General features: G+C 37.4%; 1 protein-coding gene across 2 annotated transcripts in view; it reads right to left on the minus strand.

The window, feature by feature from the left end:
* The window catches only part of TNKS2 (tankyrase 2), a 71,189-nt gene that overhangs the window by 29,662 nt on the left and 22,632 nt on the right, over nt 1-18,895 (minus strand). For both annotated transcript variants that reach the window (XR_012381714.1, XM_025880541.2), the window contains exons 7-14: nt 17,614-17,680; nt 13,501-13,687; nt 12,332-12,453; nt 9,252-9,343; nt 9,089-9,167; nt 6,064-6,235; nt 3,501-3,580; nt 82-227 (exon numbers count right to left, since the gene is read on the minus strand). Coding sequence is in view for 1 of the 2 variants with exons in the window: in XM_025880541.2 (XP_025736326.1) it covers nt 82-227; nt 3,501-3,580; nt 6,064-6,235; nt 9,089-9,167; nt 9,252-9,343; nt 12,332-12,453; nt 13,501-13,687; nt 17,614-17,680 (945 nt within the window). In the remaining variant the exon portion in view is untranslated. The remainder of the gene's footprint in view (nt 1-81; nt 228-3,500; nt 3,581-6,063; nt 6,236-9,088; nt 9,168-9,251; nt 9,344-12,331; nt 12,454-13,500; nt 13,688-17,613; nt 17,681-18,895) is intronic.

Genomic DNA, 18,895 nt, shown 5'->3' on the forward strand with positions numbered 1-18,895 from the left:
ATTATTAAAAAAATGTTTTTCCAGATTTTCCTAAAAAGGTCAGATAAAGGAAAAGAGGCCATGGCAATTGTTGGTACTCGCCCTTTATCTTTAGCATGCACATCAGCTCCGTGTTGCAGCAGATACTCCACCACAGACACCCTATTATAGCCAGCTGCAAAATGGAGTGGCGTCGACTGACGCCCTTCGATGTCTCTGCAGTTGACACTCTGAACAGTACACAGTTTCTGCAGGATGAAACACAGTATACACATAACATGACATATTTTAATTCCTTATCTCATTAAACCAGTATTCTCAGAAACTACTTATTCTTATTTCACCTTGTCATTTACTGGGAATCCCTGTGGTCCTCTCATCTATGTCTGTAGCATCTTTTGCTGAAGCTAGTGGGTAAATTTTATCATTATCACTACTACAAATAGTAACATAAATGTAATCTAAAGTACCAATTATTAGCAATCCTAACTTCCATTTTGTGACAAATATAAGTAGAGGTACGCTGGATCCTGGGGTTTGTTAAGAATGCAGAATCTCAGACCCTCATCTACTGAGTCAGAATCTGCATTTTAACAAGACCCATAGATGATCTGTAAGCACATTAAAGTTTAAAAAGTTCTGCTCTACACCAGCAGTTCTCAAATTTTCATGTGCACTGGGTCCTGCCTCCAGATTTTCTAATTTAGTGTATCTGGGGTGGGGCCTAAGAACTTGCATTTCTTTTTCTTTTTTTGAGAACTTGCATTTCTAACAAGTTCCTAGGTGATGCTTATAGTCAAAGAACTATACTTATGATCCTTGGGAAAATTAAGAAAATACTCAAGTACTTTTTTGTGTTCTTGGGTTTAGATCCTGGCTGAGAAAAGCTTTAAGAATAACACTTTTATTCATGCTTGTATGAAAAGTACAAATGTTTAGGGAAGAAAAGCAACATAAATAATAAATCGTGGTGCTCAAAAAAAGTTTAAAGACTATCAATATTAGTAAAAAGTCTTACTTTTTACTATTCTACCCTATCCCTTAGGGATAACCTAAGCTAATAACTCAATGGAGGTAGCTATCTGTGGGTTTAACCTCAAGAGGTTTAATTACTGACTGATAAAGCTTTTTTATGCTTCCCAAAGAAGAGTCTGTTAGATATACAGATTCAGGGTCCCATTTGAAAGAGTATTTCATGGCTTTGAAGTTGGGCTCTAGGAATGAGTATTTTTAATAAATGTGCCAAGTGCTGCTAGGTTGGGTAGTTTTTACCAGCCACTTTACTCCCTACTTCTCAGTTTAGTTTTGTGTACTCTGAGACAAGTTTTCTTTTTTTTTTCTTTAAAAAGATTTTATTTATTTATTTGACAGAGAGAGAGACAGCGAGAGGGAACACAAGCAGGGGGAGTGGCAGAGGGAGAAGCAGGCTTCCCGCGGAGCAGGGAGCCCGATGCAGAGCTCGATCCCAGGACCCTGGGATCATGACCTGAGCCGAAGGCAGACGCTTAATGACTGAGCCACCCAGGCGGCCCTGCCTTTAATTTTTAAATCAATTTTCCAGAAAAAAAAAAAAATCAGCTTACTACTTTTAACTCAAGTGACTTGTTTTTCCACAAGTCAGCAGTATTTAGTAATAGAAACCAAATCCTCCTAATATCTTATTAACCTCCCACCTAAGGGAATGAAAATGTAAATATAAAACATGTCAAAGAGTAACATTCCATTTTAACAGTGTTTTTTCTTTGAAAAATGAAATTATTTAAAAAATAAAATCTTGTTACTTGGAGATGATTGTACTATCTACACAGATAAAGCAGTAGGAAAAGAGAACATGGACTTTTTTTTTTTTTTTGATAACATGGACTTTTAAATCAACTTCCCGAAATCTCTGTACTTAAAAGGACAGTGAATAAGTTTCCTCAGAGCTCAAGTTCAGATGGGACAACATATTTCATTCTCAGAAAATCTAAAATTGACTTTGTGTGGTGGATCTGTTCAGGATTGAGGACACCAAACAGAAATACAGTGAATTGCTTCATATAGCTACTTCCGTCACAAATCAATAAATTTAGATTTTCATAAAACTTATTACATGTCATTGTTCCCTCAAATGGGACCAGCACTATTTCTGAAAAAGTCTAGGGGCAATGAGGGTAGGGATGGGTGAATATAACAAAGCTTTTATCTCCCTGCTAGCTTTGGGAATTAAAATAACATTAGAATAAAGTGGAAAAAAATCCCAAAACTCCATCCCATCACTGAAGAATTATTTCATTCATAAAACATGAGTTAATTTTAATCCATATTAGTTGAATGGAAACGTAGTCTTGCTCTTTCAGAATGTTAGGCTTCTGAGTTATTTACTGGGATATACAACTTCTGTAGGTAATAGAAATATGTTTTATTAAGACATTATATATGACTCTATGGTAAAAAGTAAAGGAAAATCTGAGGAAGGGTTATTCTACAGAGGACAACCACTGGAGATGGGCCATGTAAGAGCTTCAGAAGCTGGCTCGATAAACTGAAGATTATTAGGAGACAGTGGCAACAGTGGTAGAGAGGGCAAAGAAATGAAACCAGAAGAAATATATCAACACAGTGACACACTGTTTAGCTCTTTATCCCTTTCCTGTTGTGTCGAATGTGAACAATAGACAATAATTTGATATCTTATTCTTTTATAAAGGGACAAATGAATAGGCTCTTTAAATGAAATTTATTTCCATAAACATGCACTTTCTTTCTTTAAATTTTTTATTGTTATGTTAATCACCATACATTACATCCTTAGTTTTTGTTGTAGTGTTCCATGATTCATTGTTTGTGCATAACACCTATTGCTCCATGCAGAACGTGCCCTCTTTAATACCCATCACCAGGCTAACCCATCCCCCACCCCCTCCCCTCTAGAACCCTCAGTTTGTTTTTCAGAGTCCGTCATCTCTCATGGTTCATCTCCCCTTCCAGTTTCCCCCCCTTCATTCTTCCCCTCCTGCCATCATCTTCTTTTTTTTTTCTTAACATATATTGCATTATTTGTTTCAGAGGTACAGATCTGTGATTCAACAGTCTTGCACAATTCACAGCACTCATCATAGCACATACCCTCCCCAATGTCTATCACCCAGCCACCCCATCCCTCCCACCCCACCCCCACTCCAGCAACCCTCAGTTTGTTTCCTGAGATTAAGAATTCCTCTTATCAGTGAGGTCATATGATACATGTCTTTCTCTGATTGACTTATTTCGCTCAGCCTAACACCCTCCAGTTCTATCCACGTCGTAACATGCACTTTATTTAAATTTGTGATTGTGAGGTATTTACTGAGATGCATGTGAAACTAAAAAGTTTCTTACACTGAACAATGATTCTTACTTGCAGAGAACTAGATTATCATTATTTATATTTTAAAACAAGGCACATATAAATAACTAGGCTCTTCATTACAACAGTACAGATTCATTAAATACGGAAAATAAAAACCCAAAGTTAACAAAAACATAAGATCATATCTTACTTTTACAGTTTCTACATCACCAGCCTTTGCAGCTTCCAGCAATTGTCTGTCTGCCTCTGAATTACCTAACGGGATACCCTCTGAAAAGAGAAAGAAAGAGTGATTAACTCCCATGGAAAAGGCAGGACCAAGCTTTAAGAGAGGCAGCTTATCTCAAAGTAAAGTTCTTTTACAGTTTGGCAGATTATATAATAAATCTCCATGGTAGCAGAGGAAAACCAGAACGACTTTGTTAATAATTTTTGTGAGACAAGGGGCGCCTGGGTGGCTCAGTCGTTAAGCGTCTGCCTTTGGCTCAGGTCATGACCCCAGGGTCCTGGGATCGAGCCCCACATTGGGCTCCCTGCTCTGCGGGAAGCCTGCTTCTCCCTCTCCCACTCCCCCTGCTTGTGTTCCCTCTCTTGCTGTGTCTCTTTCTGTCAAATAAATAAAATCTTAAAAAAAAATTTTTTTTGTGAGACAAAAAAAGTTTTTTGTGGGAAACATTTCATGTATATACATATAAATAAGCAAAATGTGTGTAAATATGAATAATAAATGTGATTTAAACAATGTAATGGAATATAAAACAGATGAAAGATGGCATGTTCTATAACCAAGGCCACTGGATGGTGGAAAAACTTTAAATTAGGAGACCAATGGCCAGAGACCTAACCATGGTTCTGCCCTTAACTAGCTATCTAAACTGGGGCAAGGGGCCTCAGATTTTTTCAGTTCTAAAAAGAGAAAACATGGACTAGAAGATAACTAAAGTCACTTTCAGATCTGAAATTGTTTTATAGCTCATTTAAAATCTCACAGGAAAGGAAGAAAACATGTACCTTTGTATCTTAGAACAAAATAAACTCCAATGGATTAAAGACCTTAAGATAAAAAAATTAAACCTTAAAAATACTAAAAGAAAATATAAGTGAATATTTTTATACTTGGAGTAAAAAAGCATCTTAGAGTAGTACACTAAAGGCAGAACCAATGTTGATAACATTAAACAAAGTTATAAGGCAAATAAAAAATGGAAAATATATTGCAACATATATCTTAAAAATGCAAATTAAAATGAGAGATCCTGGGTTTTTCTTTTTTAACCATTAGTGGGCAAAGGGGAAATGGGGGAACTACACTGACAATATTTCTATACTTTGTATTAAAAAAAAAAAGCATCTATTACTTCTTAAGTTCATACACACACGTCCACCAAATGAAAAGGTTAAGAATCATAATACCCAGTGCTGACAAACAGGTCCTGTCATATGCTGTTAGGAGTATAATATAGTACTTAACAACTGTTCTAGAAGATGATTTAACAATTACATATTATCCTTTGACCTGAAAACTCTACCTTGACAATTTACTTGTAACTAGCTGGAGGGGCGCCTGGGTAGTTCAGTTGGTTAAGCGTCTGCCTTCAGCTAAGGTCATGATCCCAGGGTCCTGAGATCAAGTCCTGCACCAGGCTCCCTGCTCAGTGGGGAGCCTGCTTTTCCCTCTTCCTCTGCTGCTCCCCCTGCTTGTGCTCTGTTAAATAGATAAAGAAAATCTTAAAAAAAAAAAAAAAAAACTAGCTGGAAAGGTAAGAAATCGCACTTAGCACAAAACTAGTAAGACTGTAAATGTCCATCACAAGGCAACTGAATAGGACTGGTGTTATAACCCCCAAACTGACACTGAAACAAATGTGTGTTATATGAGGAACTAAAGGGAATCCTGAAAGAGTCTCATAGTTAGTTCAGTTTGGGCAGTTTCCAGGTTGTTTTGTCAACCTGCCTTCATCTATTCAGTGTTTTTCTCAAAAGGTGGTTTCCAGATCACAGGCATAAAGATCATCGAAGATGACTGTTAAAGATACAAGAGGCTTGATCTGTTGTATTTCTTCTCAACTGAGCTTTCAGACATCAAAGTCACTTTAAAATTTACTGGACCAGACTTCTAGGGTGAAATGTATAACCTATGTAAAATGTATAGATATTTGATCTAAATATTTAAAAATATAATGAATATACAAGTATTCAATAGTTAAATATGTTTTAATAAGTCAAATAGTTGGTTACCTTGTACAAAAATTCTACATGCTTTATATATAAAAGACCTAAAAAAAGTGAAGAGGCAGGGCCAGTTTTTAGAGTATTATTTGTCATTATGGATGCTCAACTGAGAGACACTTACTTTTTTATGTTTGCCTGTCTTTAAAAAAATAGCAACTATTACACCTTAAATACTTTCTAGATAAAAACTTAAGAGCCAGCTATTAGAGAATTGAGCAGATGCTTCTGGAACAAAATCATGGTAAGACTTAATGACATTTGGAACCTTGAGTATACTGAATTAACAGTCAAATATTCTACATTTTCTTTTTATTACCAACTTCTACATAGTATGTGAAAAACTTTATTTTTACTTTTAAGTTTTATTTATTTAAGTAATCTCTACACCCAAAGTGGGGCTCAAACTCACGACCCTGAAATCAAGAGTTGCATGCTCTTCTGAATGAGTCAGCCAGGCGTCCCTATGTGAAAAAATTTAAAGGTTAATTTTAAAAAGTTGATTTCATGAAAGCATTTAATACCTTGAAGAAGTTGCTGCACGTTTTCATTTCCCATCTGTAAGGCAGTAAAGCCCTGAAGGGATATGATGTTCGGATCACACCCATAGCTCAGGAGTAGGCGGCAGGTTTGCAGATGACCACAGTGTGCAGCTCTATGCAGAGAAGTCTGACCAAGATTATCCAGAGCATTAACCTTAACAATGCAGAAAGTGCTAAAATTAGCCTGTAACTCAAAATTTAAAACCATCCAATCACGTGTTTAACGCTTATTACTAATTTAAAAATCCCAATTATTCTCTCATGAAGCCTATTATCCAGGGCCAAAACAGATGTTTTTGCTCAAATTTAGAGCATAAATTCACCAGTTCATGAAGGCTGATATCAGAAAAGACTGTTTTGGGGTAAAAGCAGGAAATGTTGAATAACATTCGTGTTTGCCATTAAAAAGTGTTAGTATATTTACTGCACTTAGAGGTAGACATTGCCTAACAAAGTTTAATCCATATGTTTTTATGGATCTCTGAGGTCCAGAAATGTGGAGACTAACCCCAAGATAGACAACAGTAACAAAGCCAGAGACTAAATTAGCATTAAAATATTTATTCCTACTGGCTTAATCTTCTACCTTTTTTATCATGTAAAATATAATCTGTATAGATAAATACATTACAGTCTATTCACATAACAGAATACTTTCAAGCAATAAAAGGAACAAAGGATCGGTACATGGATGAATCTCCAAAATATACAGAGGAGAAAGCCTAGAGAAGAGTGTGCATTGTACAATTCCATAGACATGAAGGCCTAGAACAGGCAAATCTAATCTACACAGGAAATAAATGAAATGGTTGTTGCATCTAGGGGTGGAGATTGCCTTGGATGGGGCCCTGCCTCGGCCATGAAATAACGTTCTGTACCTTGATGAGTTTTGGTAACACAGGTGTATACATTAGTGAAAATTCAGCAAATGTTCATGTAAGATTTGTGCATTTCACTGCATGTAAATTTTGCACCCCCAAAAAACCTGTAAATAAATACTGACCTCTAGATGATGCCTACATGGAAATATTTTGGGAGAAGTGCATAGCAATTTGCAAATTACTTTGAAATGTGTAATATGTATATATACATTTATGGATAAAGGGAGAAACTGATGGATATGTAATAAGACAATATAGTAAAACATTAATTCCCCCATCTCATCTGCACCTGCACTATTTACCCAACAGGTAAATAATTTTTTAAAACACAAGTGAGAAATTAAGTTCCTAAGTAATCAACCCTGTGGCCACAAGTGTGATCTGACACACAGTCCAATTCATATCCATGGAGCTGGAGAATATTTGAACAGGAATATAGTAAGACTTTCTCAATGAAACCAAAAAAACTGGATTATAAATTGCTAGTCTCCATGCTTATGGAACTTGAAAATTGATTTAAAATGCTCAGGGCAATTAATCTACTTATTCACATACCAAAACTCCTGAAATGTGAAATACATCCACTTGAAAACTTTAGTTGGGTACCACTTTGTGTTAAGATCAGGGTGACGAACTTGTTCTGGTTTGCCTGGGACCTCCCTGGTTTTAGTACTGACAGTCCTGTATTTCTGGAAATCCCTCAGTTCCCGGACAAACCTGGATGGTTGGCCCCACTAGTCAGGACTGTTCACTGAGTTTCACAACTCACATTTAGTATGTATCCAGATATTCTAGTAATGTACCACATGTATGAAAAAAGCAATCAATGAAAAATTATAGAACAGACAGAAGAGCTATGCCAAGCAGTCAAGCAGAATAAACTTTATTTTATTCAATAATTTACAATAGGAAAGATTGAGATTATACATTATCAAGAATTCCCCCAAATCAAAGAGAAATTAGGACACTGAAAGGAAACACAAACAAGAAGTTTTTGAAAGAATTCTAAGTGGTTTCTCCAGTGGGAACCCAAGAAAGGACAGATCAGAAAACTATTTTGCAAAGCACATTTAGGGAAGAGCCTTGGGGTCACCCAAGGGCTAAGGGTCTCTACTCCTTTCTTTTCCCTTCATTCAGAGCAGCACAATTCTTTGTTACATAGTGAATTTCTACTAAGGATTTTGTTTGGAAAAGGCAAGGATCCGTGGTTAAAAACTGTGAAAACTGTTGAATTAGGTAACTGTCATCTCTTCCAATCTGGGATGCCAAGTGTATCTTTTACTGAGTAGTATTTTTTAAAATTCCTGGGTAAGAAATGATGATTTCTAGCCTGATGAAAACATAATTATTCCAAGAATAAAATGCTCTGTATACAAATGCCAACTAAAGAACACTGACTTCACAATATGGGGAACTGTTTTCAGTCAAATTATTTAAATAATTTATTTCTTTCTGTTCCAAGTCCTTTGGTTTAGTCACAGAAATAACAGAGTAAGAAAGACTGTGGCTGGTGTAAACAACAAGAGTTATCATGGTAGCCAAGGAACAGAAGATACGTGTGAGAGAAGACTGAAGATGATTGGTCATAATCAGTGTGTCTCTAGCTGAGGATATTCTGAAGAGTATTCTGTTAGAAAAAGACCTTAAAAGGGGCGCCTGGATGGCTCAGTCGTTAAGCATCTGCCTTCAGCTCAGGTCATGATCCCAGGGTCCTGGGATCGAGCCCTGCACCGGACTCCCTGCTCAGTGGGAAGCCTGCTCTTCTCCCTCTCCCACTCCCCTTGTTTGTGTTCCCTCTCTTGCTGTGTCTCTCTCTGTCAAATAAATAAATAAAATCTTTAAGAAAAAAAAAAAAAGACCTTAAGGATAATTTGACCAGTGCGGTGTGGGTAAAAGGAATGGAGAAGGAAGGATATTTAGGAAGCATGTATTTTTGAGTAAATCCTTAGGCTTTCTAGAAAAAAATCAGATAAAGAAAAGTATCTGCTGGACTATTTTTAAGTATAGATTAAGAGGAAAAAAGTAATACTTATGAGAGAGTAAACAGTTTAGGAAGCCAGGAGTTTCATCTGCTAAACAGAAAATAACTCAGTCGATTACCAAAGGTTACCAAAAAGGAAGTATACCTTTGCTTCATGTTTCACCACTACTTCGACAACGTCATTATGAGCTTTCTCAGATGCCACGTGGAGAGGAGTCAAGAATCTTAAAAAGAAAAAGTCAGCCAACAATCAATGTATTTTCAAAAAAAAAATGTCAGTAATTTTTAATTACTAAAAGTAGACTTACTCTTTTGTCTTTTCATTGATGTTCGCTCCTTTCCTTAGCAACAGTTCACATATTTGCTTTCTTTTGGGGTACGGAGATGCTGCAGCACAATGCTAGATAATTTAAATTGCAGCATTAATCAAGGACTATACAGAACTAATTTTTACTTAAGAACATTTGTGTTTACAATCAAGAACAACTAAGAAGTTATTTAACTTCTTTATTTTTGACCTGACTTTGCTACTCAAAGGCTTTCTACTGGAAAGAATGTATAACAATTACCAAATTCTGGCCAGGGCTGCAAATCCTATTTATCAGATATGTTACTAAATATTCTGATCAAGTTTTATAGTTGCCCTATATCTTTGAAAAAGCCACTACTGATGTGATGGAAATTTAAATTAATGTCACCAACACTTCTTTTAAAGCTATTCCCACATAGCATGGTGTCTATGTTATTTTTTAAAGTTTAATTAATGAAAACACTCCAAAGGTTGGAGTTTCTTTACATCAAGTAATAAAAGACACTCATCAGCTCTGGATGCTGCCTGGTAACAGCACAGATCAAACAGCTGACAAGATTACATCTTTCTCAATTAGTTGCTCAAACAGAATAAGGAGCTTGGACTACCTGTTTGTCAAAATCAAGGTGTAGATGATACACTAAACTGGAGTCTGTAGCATCTATATCTATGATATATCAAAGAGGAAAGGAGGGGTGCCCTGGTGGCTCAGTCGTTAAGTGTCTGCCTTCAGCTCAGGTCATGATCCCAGGGCCCTGGGATCGAGCCCCGCATCGGGCTCCCTGCTCCGCGGGAAGCCTGCTTCTCCCTCTCCCACTCCCCCTGCTTGTGTTCCCTCTCTCGCTGTGTCTCCCTCTGTCAAATAAATAAATAAAATCTTAAAAAAAAAAAAAAAAAAGAGGAAAGGAGATGGGTGGTAGGGATTTGCTAGTTATAAACCTAGAATGTATCTCATGGTCAATGTCCCAAATCTTTGCATCCCCAATACTGAGGATGATATTCATTTACAACAGGCGTTCAATAAATGTCTGGATGCATGAATGACTACATCAATGTAAAAATATGAAGTTAAACTGAAGCTTGAGAATTCATGGAATAAAAGTTCTGGATAACTGCTAAGTTGTTCTATACATCTAAATACACAGTACATGTGAAATTTGTTCTCTTATTTTAACCTGTTGGTAATTATAAAGCTTATCTGATCTTCATGACTTTGCTTCAGATTCATTCTTTGTCGTGGTTGCTGTTATCAAAATCACTCCTTTGCCCTCAATAAAACCATTTCTAACTGGCAAACATAGCTACTTTGGTATGTTATGAGTAATCATCCCAGGCTATCAGGACAGCACACAGAATGGAAACGGTTTATTTCCAAGAATTCTTGACCATGTCCATTTCAAAACAGCACTCCTACTCCTCTGGCCCATCCTGAGCCAGTGCCTATAACCTCTGGAAACCTGGAAGACACTGCCCCTGCACCGCAACTGTCCATCAATACTTAACTCCTAGTATGTTTTAAGGTTAATAGCAAAAATAAGTTGCTTAATAGCAGAATATTTAGGGGGAGATAATAGGTAGTATTAGCTTTTCAGATCAGAAAATTTTCCCGTTAGTTTTTCTAAATTTCTCTGCACCATCTTGATAATATTATGATTTTAAATTTGCACTAGCATTTATTAATCTGCAGCTTTGTTATTTTTTTACTTGGATTTTTTTACAACTTATGTTAGCAAAAAGGCTTCATATGTTTTATAGATAGGTTTCTACATAACCTTCACATAGTGTACATCATGGCATAAGGAAGAAAATTAACCAATAACCAAGAAAATTAATTACCTACAAAATATTAGGTAAGTGAGAGTATGCGTTAAATTTGCCCTGAAACACATTGGTTTATTTAGGGTCCTCTTCCTTCCCCCAAACCACATTCTGCAATTCATACAGCAGGACTGGTTTTGTTCCTTCTAAATTGTTATTTGGGGCATGTGGGTGGCTCAATCAGTTAAGTGCTGCCTTTGGCTCAGGTCACAATCCCGAGGTCCTGGGATGGAGCCCTGGATCAAGCCCCGCATCGGGCTCCCTGCTCAGTGGGGAGCCTGCCTCTTCCTCCCCTCTGCCCCTCCCCATGCTCATGCACGCTCTCTCTCTCATAAATAAATAAAAATCTTCCAAAAAAATTGGTATTTCTAAGGTAGTCTCTGATTACACCACTGCCTTCCTATCTTCCACTTTATCTCTACTAGCTCTCATTCTCTTCTGACTGCTTTTTCACAGGCTGTCCGATTTTCATCTACTGTTACAGCTCCATAGACGTGTTATTACCTTTACCAGGGAAGTAGCCTCTATTCTCACAGACACTTTACTTACATAGTATAGAGGGGATATACACAGACTTCAGATCTAACTTTGAAAAAAATTGTAATACTGGAAGGAAAACCAAGTGGGTTTTCTATGGATGACAGAATTATTTTCTTTTTCATTACTTTCAGTGGGTTTAAGATGCTCAATCACAAGCATTTATAATTTTTATAAGAAAAGGAAACGATATGTACTATTACAATTACAATAATAAAAAAGCTACAGGGCGCCTGGGTGGCTCAGTTGGTTAAGCGACTGCCTTCGGCTCAGGTCATGATCCTGGAGTCCCGGGATCGAGTCCCGCATCGGGCTCCCTGCTCGGCAGGGAGTCTGCTTCTCCCTCTGACCCTCTTCCCTCTCGTGTTCTCTCTCTCTCATTCTCTCTCTCTCAAATAAATAAATAAAATCTTTAAAAAAAAAAATAATAATAAAAAAGCTACATACATATGCCAGTATATGAATAAAGTTTTTTTCTGGAAGGATACTCAAATGAATAATAGTATTGCCTTTTGGGGTGGGTTGTCTATTTTTCTGTACTGTTTGACATTTTTTCTTTATATATGTTCAGGCATTAATTTTTAAAAAACACAGATTTTTGAAAACAATTCTTTTACTAGAAGTAGGACGTTATGTTACTCTGTATCATCAAAAGAAGTAGGACGTTATGATCAGTTCACCATGTTTTTGGTTACTGCATCTTAAAAACTTGTGAAACATTACCAATGCCGTTTCATGTGTTTGAGGATGCTTAAAATTCACCATTTCCAGAGAGAGATGTTTTTTAATTCGTGTTACATCAGCTTCCCGTGCAGCCTGCAGCAGTGAGTGGCCTTTAAACTCATCTAGATGAAGAGAAAAACATGTAAATCTGCATGAGAATTATCAAATTGATGGGACTTACCTAGTAAAAGATACTCAGTATTTTTCTTGAAATTATTTTCAAAATTATCTACCAAAATAGTCAGATAGAAGCTCTAAAGATATTCTCCAAATATAACCCCCCAAAAGAGAGACAGTGCTATACCAGTTTCCCTCAGTTATGACATAATTCATCCCTAAATGTACACACGGATTTAGCCCATGGCCAACTCAGGGTCTATTTTGGTCTGTAGGAATCTGGAGTACTGCAATACATTACCAGACCAGAGAGTTCTAACTAAGCATTTCCTAAAGCAGAGAACTTTTCTCAGTAAAGAAATAAAACAGAGTGATCATGGTTTGTACACTAACATCATGGCGGTAGGAGATGATTTTTTTGCTCAAACATCAGAGAACTGATGACCAGAAAATTGAATATTTCCAAGAGCCACCTACTGATGAACAAATCAAAGAGTATTTTCTCAAGATTCCTCTTTTATTCATCAGGTTTGTGAAACCACCCATTATCCTTTATTGTTCCAGAATAATACATATTTAATATGAGTTTCCTGTTTATGTATAGCAATACTATATCTGAACTAGGTGGCTGTTTCTCACTACATTTACTTCAGTTACAGACAGAAAACCACACAACTGCCAGATACCAAAAATATTAGATGGTTAGGATCTGGGGACCATGTTTACAAGACAGAAATCCTACAAATGACATGGCAGATTAATAAGACACTCCCACCAAAGATAGGAACAAATAATTCTTTTCAAAACCATTACCATCTCATTTAACTTGACTTGAGAAAAAAAATACAAGTATATTTTCTTTTCATAGCATCTTAAGAGTAAAATGAGTAGAAACCTCCAGATGACTAAATATGCTAGTATGAACAATAGATACCCATGGCAAGGAAAATTTTCCATTATTTAAAAATTTCTAAAAACAAATGAGAAAGAACAAATTTTTAGTTTGTTGGCATCTTAATATCCTCATTGAACATTCATCATTTTATACTCACATGATAATCTTTCTTTTAACTGTGGTGTGGGAGCCAAGTCTATAGCACTTTTATTATGACAATTCAGCAGTGTTGGATCTGCACCATAACTTAGGAGAAGAGAACATACTTCAACCCTGTTCTTTGAAGCTGCCTCATGAAGAGGAGTGAATTGCCACAAGTCCATTGCATTTACACAGGCACCATGCTGACGGATGGGGGGGGTGGGGAGAGTAAAGCATATATTTAGTGTTCAATTTTTTAAGAGATTTTAGAATTATTAGTACTATATAATTTAACATCATGCAAGCTTAAACAGGTTATACCCTCAAAGTTCACTTTTTAAACCTGTTATTTCAGAAATACATTTTTTCCCCATGGAAAACCAAGTAGCCAGTTGCTAGGCGTATGCACAAGGAGCCTTACTTAACTCTTTTATAGTTAAAAACAGTTAAGAATGAAGCTTTAAATTTCACTACTGGGTATTTACCCCTAAGATACAAATGTAGGGATCCAAAGGGGTACATGCATCCCGATGTTTATAGCAGCAATGTCCAGTCCACAATAGCCAAACTGTGGAAAGAGCTAAGATGTCCATCAACAGATGAATGGACAAAGAAGATGTGGTGTGTGTACACACATACACACACACACACACACACACACGAATATTATGCAGCCATCAAAAAGAATGAAATCTTGCCATTTGCAACGCTGTGGATGGAACTGGAGGGTATTATGCTGAGCGAAAGAAGTCAATCAGAGAAAGATACGTATCAAATGATCTCACTGATATGAGGAATTCTTAATGTCAGGAAACAAACTGAGGGTTGCTGGAGTGGGGGTGGGGTGGGAGGGATGGGGTGGCTGGGTGATAGACATTGGGGAGGGTATGTGCTATGGTGGGTGCTGTGAATTGTGTAAGACTGCTGAATCACAGACCTGTACCTCTGAAGCAAATTAATACACTATACGTTAAAAAAAAAAAAAAAAGAAGATAGCAGGAAGGGAAAAATGAAGGGGGGGGAATTGGAGGGGGAGATGAACCATGAGAGACTATGGACTCTGAGAAACAAATTGAGGGTTCTAGAGGGGAGAGGGGTGGGGGGATGGGTTAGCCTGGTGATGGGTATTAAAGAGGGCAAGTATTGAATGGAGCACTGGCTGTTATATGCAAACAATGAATCATGGAACACTACATCAAAAACTAATGAGGTAATGAATGGTGATTAACATAAAAAAAAGAATGAAGCTTTAGATTTAACTTGCATCTTCTCTAAGTTTTCCCCTTTTTTGAGGTATAATTTACATAGAGTAAAACACAGTTCCTAAGTGAATAGTCTGAGGAATTGTGACAAATATGTGTGTGTGTGTATATCCATGATACCATCACCCAATTCAAGATACAGGACACTTATACATTACCCCAGAATGTTCCCTCATGCTTTTATAGATAATTCATGCCCCCATTCTGACTGTTGGCACCATATATTAGATTTATATGTTCTTGAACTTCATAAAAACAGAATAACACGATATGTACTTTTGTGTCTACCTTCCTTCACACACAATGTTTCTGAGATTCATTCATGTTGTTGTATCAATAGTTTTCATTGCTGAGTAGCATTCCATTGTACTGACAGACCATAATTTACTTATCCATCATCCTGTTGATGGGCATTTGGACTATTTCTAGTTTTTGACTATTTTGAATAAGGTGTTATGAACATTCATCTTTAAGTCTCTTTATGGACACGTGCTATGTCCCTAGGAACGGAATTGCTGGATGGATGATATAGTAGATACAGGTATACTTTTATTAGAAACTGACAAACAGTCTTCTAAAGTGGCTGTATTATTTCTGCATTGCCATCAGCAATATTTGAGTTCTAGTGTTCCCCCAACCTTGTTAATACTTGGTATTGTTAGTCTTTTTATTTTCAGCCATTTCCAAGTACTGGAGTTGGATAAACCACAGAAGTCATTCTAGTTCAATCTCTCATCTCTCACAATCCCTTCTACACCATTCCTGCAGATGGCAAATGAGCTACTCACTCTTTTAGTACTTTCAATGATGGGAAACTAATTCTCAACTAATATGACTCTTCATAATTACCAGATAACTCATCTTATTAGAAGTTCTCTTCTACATTAAGTTAAATATGTATTTTAAACTTTGATCTACTGGTTTTCTTTGGAGCAAAAGATACATATTCTTGGCAATATGAGAGCAACTCTTACGTTTTTGAGTTTAAACACCTTCAGCTCCTTCATTCATCTTTCTTATCAGATGGTTTCTAGATTTCCTTTCACCCTCATGGCCCTCGGCTAAATAGACTTCAGTTTAAAAGCTCCATTAAAGAAATTATTATTATTATTTTTTAAAGATTTTATTTATTTGACAGAGATAGAGACAGCGAGAGAGGGAACACAAGCAGGGGGAGTGGGAGAAGCAGGCTTCCTGCTGAGCAGGGAGCCCGATGCGGGGTTCGATCCCAGGACCCTGAGATCATGACCTGAGCCGAAGGCAGTCGCTTAACCAACTGAGCCACCCAGGCACCCCCATTAAAGAAATTATTGAGTGCCTAGAATAACAACAGAGTCTCAATGTGGTCTGACTGAGAAAAAGTACATTGAATCTATTGCTACATTTGCTTTTGACACTATCCTTCTACTACTGGCATAAAATCATGTTAGCTTCTTAAGCAATCACATCACATCACAATTTCTACAGTGTCCAGGTCATGAAAAGCAGTTAAGTGAATGTTTGCAGTTAAATGCCAGCTTCTGCTAGCCAACTGTTTAGCAAGAGTTGCCAACTGACTCAGTGTTGCCTACACCTTCTGCCTGTATTCCCTTGTCTGTATCTACTTGCCGAATCCAGACACTCCTGAGCTTGAGTGCTCTGGTAACTGCACCCTCACCTCAGCTAACCTCCTCTATACATATGACCTCTCGTCAGCCTGCCATTCTTATTTTTTTTTTTAAGATTTTATTTATTTATTTATTTGAGAGAGAGAATGAGAGACAGAGAGCATGAGAAGGGAGAGGGTCAGAGGGAGAAGCAGACTCCCTGCTGAGCAGGGAGCCCGATGTGGGACTCGATCCTGGGACTCCGGGATCATGACCCGAGCCGAAGGCAGTCACTTAACCAACTGAGCCACCCACGCGCCCTGCCATTCTTATTTATTGAACATCAGGTCTTAGGAAAACACAGTTCAGTTGTCTGCAAGTCCCAATGCAGTCTGTCTCATGTTTCACTTTTATCCGTAATAATATTCCAAATGTTCTGAATTCAGGACTCAGTTTTACAATAAGAAAAGCATTACTGCTACAAATGTATAATGTTACAGCCACCGCCTTAAACATTTAAAAAGGCTTAGGGGTTACTCAGAGAGTATCTAATCATTGAAGTTGTTTCTGTGGGAAAATATCCTGTTGTAGCACATGCCGAAAAGAAAGCATGGAGGCATTGAGAACAGATTATCTTTGCCATGACGGCTGCTGCTAGAATGAGGAAAATATTAAAAGGGGCAGAATGGTGCAGAGTAAGAGAAGCCTAAAGAATGTGGTCAAATATATGTGCAGAGACTGGGGGACAAAAGGAAATAGATGTGGGTAACATCCTTCTGCCTACTCTGAAGGAGAATATGTATCTTCTATTTTCATCCAACAAGGAGCAAAATAAGTTTGTTTTTGGTCCTGGGAAGCTGCTTGTTAAAAAAGAGCCACCCAGAATATTGGAAGAAGTGCAGCTTACCAAATAAGCCTGCTGCAACCCAAAGTATAACTGGGAAGATCTTGCAAATGTAACTGGTGGTTTTCATAATATATGAATCACTAAAAATTGCTTTCTGGTATTTTCAAGGATTTTGAAACTTCACCGTTAGCCACAAATTATAGAATCATTTAAGGTGCTCTTCACAAGATGACAGTGCTACTTTATATTTAAAATCTTAAGGTATTTAAAAAATCTCAAAGCAGTCAAATGTTGACCTATCAATCATCTACATCTTAGAATGATTATATGTATTCCTTCTATATCCACCAAGCACTAAAAACAAAAAGTAAACAGGTATATGATGTATTTCAAGTGATTTTATATAATTCTAAGAAAAACAGAAGAGAACTAACCTTGACCAGAAGCTCAGTTACTTCATAATGACCATAAGAACAGGCATTGTGTAAGGGAACCAGATCACTACAATATAAGGACGGGGGGATGAAAAGAAGCTTGTGTTATTACAGTTAGTTAATTTAAATTAAATTCACACTTAAAGATTTAAATAGCAAACGGCTTTTGTGATCTTTAATAGAAATGCACAAAATTTAACATCCATCTGAACACTAAGTTCCAACAATTCTAACTTCCAAGTCTCCTTCACATCCATCTTTTTTTTCTCCAAGGCTACCACCACGCCTTTAGTATTTCTTCCTGTACTACTCAAACAGCCCCTATTTCAATTTCTCCTTCAAATTGTAGCCAGAGTTTTCTAAAAGTAAATCTGATGTAGCTACTCCTTTTTTTTTTTTTTTTAAGGGGGGAGACAGAGACAGAGGGTGGGGGGGCAGAAAAGAATCTCAAGCAGGTTCCATGCCCAATGTGGAGCACCATGTGGGGCTTGATCCCACGACTGTGAGCCAAATCAGGAGTCGGACACTTAACCGACTGAGCCACCCAGGCGCCCCGATGTAGTTAGTTACTTCTTGTTTTAATGTCCTTCATTGGTTCTTCCTTGCTTTTGAAAACTGGTTCCAACTGCTTAGGCTGGCATGCAATGGTCTGACCCTCTGGAGCCTTACCCTTTAGTGATGGTATGCTGAACCACATGTAGTTCCCCACATGCCTCTGGGCACATTGTCCCCTTGGTGTAGAACAGATTTCCTCCCTCTTGGCTTACTCCTATAATCCTTCCCAAACTCAGAGCTCAAACACTGGCTCTTCTTTGAAACTTTTTTTCAGATTCTATAGAGTAAATTAATAAACTAAACACAATTCCTTCATGACGGTAATGGAGAAAGAACTTTCTATACAGGAAGGTACAGCGGAACCTTAAAATCCTGACTTGTATCTTTAAGCTGCTTACTTGGGGAATCACTCACTAATTACCACAGATACTGCTATGATGGCCTCTGGTGAGTAATGGCCACTGACAATGTAGTCATTAATTCTATCTGTCCTCTCTTTAAAGGTTTATGGCTTTCCTCACCTTTTTTAAATTTATTTTTTATTCTTTTAATATTTTATTTATTTATAAAAGAGAGAGAGAGTGAGCACAAGCAGGGGGAACAACAGGCAGAGGGAGAAGCAGGCTCCCCGCTGGGCAAGGAACGCAATGTGGTTTCTGGATTTCTGGTATTGGATCGAGTCCCAGGACCCCGGGATCATGACCTGAGCCGAAGGCAAACGCTTAAC

The sequence above is a fragment of the Callorhinus ursinus genome, unplaced genomic scaffold, assembly GCF_003265705.2.
Source record: "Callorhinus ursinus isolate GAN/ISIS: 27379988/994484 unplaced genomic scaffold, GSC_fseal_2.0 scaffold20, whole genome shotgun sequence".
NCBI lineage: Eukaryota > Metazoa > Chordata > Mammalia > Carnivora > Otariidae > Callorhinus > Callorhinus ursinus.